Source organism: Felis catus, chromosome C2, assembly GCF_018350175.1.
Source record: "Felis catus isolate Fca126 chromosome C2, F.catus_Fca126_mat1.0, whole genome shotgun sequence".
Taxonomy (NCBI): Eukaryota; Metazoa; Chordata; class Mammalia; order Carnivora; family Felidae; genus Felis; species Felis catus.
In genome coordinates, this window is record NC_058376.1 from 89,030,253 (window position 1) to 89,033,323 (window position 3,071).

The following is a 3,071-nucleotide window of genomic DNA, read 5'->3' on the forward strand; positions in this document are numbered from 1 at the left end:
GTAAGTGCAGCCCAAGAGATGAACTCAGGAAAGAGGAGGGCACCCTAAGAACAATCGTGGGCCCTTGGCCAGCCTCTTCCGACCTTCAGAGAGCTGTGGCAGGCCAGGGCAGGCCCTCACTTTGGAGAAGCCAGTTTCTAAATCTTGTACATCAGCATCTCTCAATAGTTGCCACCATTGACCGAGCTCCTGCTTTGGGCACATTTAGTCTTTGCAACAACCTTATAAGTAGGTATTGCGATTCCCCGCTTCACAGGTATGGAAGCTGTGGTATAGACGGCGCTCGTTGTTTGAGGTTAAATAGCTTTACAAAAAGTGGCAAAGCAGGCATTTGAAACTCAGGACAATGACCACAGCCCCACTTTTCAGTCAGATTCTAATCACCTATTTTGCCAGTCTCTACCTTCCACCTCTCCTTTGTCAGTGCCTCCAAACTCCTTCCATTCGTGAAGGTCAGGCCCATAAAGAAATGGAAAGAGGGGCACCTGGGTGGCTCAGTCGGTTAAGTGTCTGACTTCAGCTCAGGTCATGATCTCGCAGTCCGTGGGTTCGAGCCCCGCATCGGGCTCTGTGCTGGCAGCTCAGAGTCTGGAGCCTGCTTCAGATGCTGTGTCTCCCTGGCTTGCCCCTCCCCCACTTACACTCACTCATGCGCACTCTCTCTCAAAAATAAATGTTAAAAATTTAAAAAAAAAAAAGAAATAGAGCTTTGAGCTAGAATGTAAACCTTGGTTAAAGCCATCAACAACGTCTCTTTCACTACCATTATTGCGCTAAGCTGTGTAACATAAAATGTTGTTGCCCAGAGTTGTGCTAAAGATATATTGACTAAATATAAAACCAGCCCATTAACTTTTAAGAATTTTCTTCTCCAAATCCCGTAAGGAATATGTAAATTAATTAAGCTCTGGTGTTATAAACCAGAGATAATCAGTCTTAACCAGCTGAAGAGCCACTATGTCATCCCAGAGTCAGAAAACCACCAAATAATTAAGCACATTTCTGATATAAAAAAGCACATAAACATTTTATTATAAAATAACAGTACATTCATTCAAATGGCTAAATAAAGGTCGCTGTCTGATTCTCAATATTTTTCATCTCAGGAAGGGGTTTGGAATTAATATCAGGTTTCTAGGGCCCATCAATTCTTCTGCTACCAACCAGGCTGGTGATCTAATATCAGGGAAAATACTCACTAACTCAGTTAAGATTGATTATTTCAAAAGGGTAATAATAGCATGTAGGCTACTTTTAATTTGTTTAGTGACTTTGTTTTTCCACAACCTGGGTCTATATGTCAGCTCCATAACGTTGTAGCAGATTATTTAACCTCTCCAAGCCCCCATCTGCAAAATGGAGGGAATAAGGGCTTTCTCACAGGGTTCTTGCAAAAGTCACTTAAGGCACAGTGCCTGGTACACAGTGAATGCTATTCAATAAAGAGTTGCTATTTTTCAGAAGTGTTTATGGGAAAGAGAAAAAAGTCATTGGGGGCTTAAGGGTTGCCTTTCTAGGGCGGGCAAGGATTGGATTGGTATTTTCATCTTTAATTTCTTTCAGAGGTACTTGTATTCAATATTCATCTATCATGACTCCAGGCGCACGTTGTAGGCCATTAACACATATGGTTCCGGCTCCCGTACGAGAATAGGGATGGATTGCTCAATAGGAATTGCTATGTTTTTATGTTTTAAGTGCTATTTTTCCCTGAGGCTTTCAGCATGTCACTCTATTTCAAAAACAAGTGGCCCATGTGTCTCGAGAACCATGTGCCGTGGCTCACTGTCAGAGATTCTGTTTATTCACGGAAAGGTCATCGACTGGAGAGAACCTTATTTTTACTCCAGGCTGGTATGCCTAACTACAAAGAGTCTGGGTGCTTAATGGTGCTTATTGCCAAGCCGTCCTGAAGTCAGCGATCCTTTCACCATTAATTCATGGGATTAACAGGCATTACTGTGAGTGTTGCATAGGAAACTCCTCTTGGTTCCCTAAATATATTTGTGTAGTGCCAGAGGACATGTAAACTGAAACACTGATGAAAATTTTTTTCTTTTTTTAATGTTTATTATTGTGAGACAGAGCAAGCAGGAGTGGGGGAGGGGCAGAAAGCAAAGGAGAGAGAAAATCTCAAGCAGGCCCTACGCTGTCAGTGCAAGTGGGGCTCCATCCCATGAACCGTGAGATCGTAACCTGAGCCAAAATCAAGAGTCAGGCGCTTGAAAGAGCTGGACGTCCGGCTTGGGAGCAGGCACCTTCGCTTCACGTGCAACCAAAGAGCGATTTAAAAATGGGTGATGTTGAGAAGGGCAAGGAGATTTTTGTTCAGAAGTGTGCCCAGTGCCATACTGTGGGAAAGGGAGGCAAGCATAAGACTGGGCCAAATCTCCATGGTTCATTTGGGCGAAAGACAGGTCAAGCCCCTGGATTTTCTTACACAGATGCCAACAAGAACAATGGCATCACCTGGGGAGAGGAGACACTGATGGAGTATTTGGAGAATCCCAAGAAGTACATCCCTGGAACAAAAATGATCTTCGCTGGCATTAAAAGGCAGGGGAAAGAGCAGGCTTGATAGCTTATCTCAAAAAAGCTACTAAGGAGCAATAGTTGGCCGTTGCCTTATTTATTACAAAACAAAAATGTCTCATAACTTTTTTTATGTGTGCCATATCTAAATTGATCTCAGACACCAGAATTCAGATCATGAATGGCTGAGAGAATATTTCTTTTGGACAGTCCTGATTTAAATAAGATTGGCTTGTGGTTAAATGAATATGATTTGCTTTTTGAACTTTGATAGTAATTCTGGTTCAGCAAGTGCTGTCACTGTTTTCCCCTTTGAAAAATATGATTGGAGTTGATTAGATGTTGAGCTTTTCACAGAGATGGTAAATGCCATCTCTAAACTTACAGGAGATCGGTTTTATATTTAGATTTATATAACTGGTTATATTAATATATTTAAATACTGAGGAAATCCCTTCACTGTATCAGAACAGCAAGACTCAGCTGTGTTTCAAGTTGTGTTTGTTAGCCTGTTAAAGGCAGGGGCTGAAGATAAGCTG

General features: G+C 42.2%; 1 protein-coding gene across 1 annotated transcript; it reads left to right on the plus strand.

Annotated features, from left to right (window-relative positions):
- The first annotated feature begins 2,293 nt into the window (after nt 1–2,293).
- Nucleotides 2,294–2,607, plus strand: LOC109503558 (cytochrome c-like). The gene has a single exon (XM_045037253.1). It carries the CDS (start codon nt 2,294–2,296, stop codon nt 2,576–2,578), a length of 285 nt encoding a protein of 94 aa, XP_044893188.1. The 3' UTR covers nt 2,579–2,607.
- The last annotated feature ends 464 nt before the right edge of the window (nt 2,608–3,071 follow it).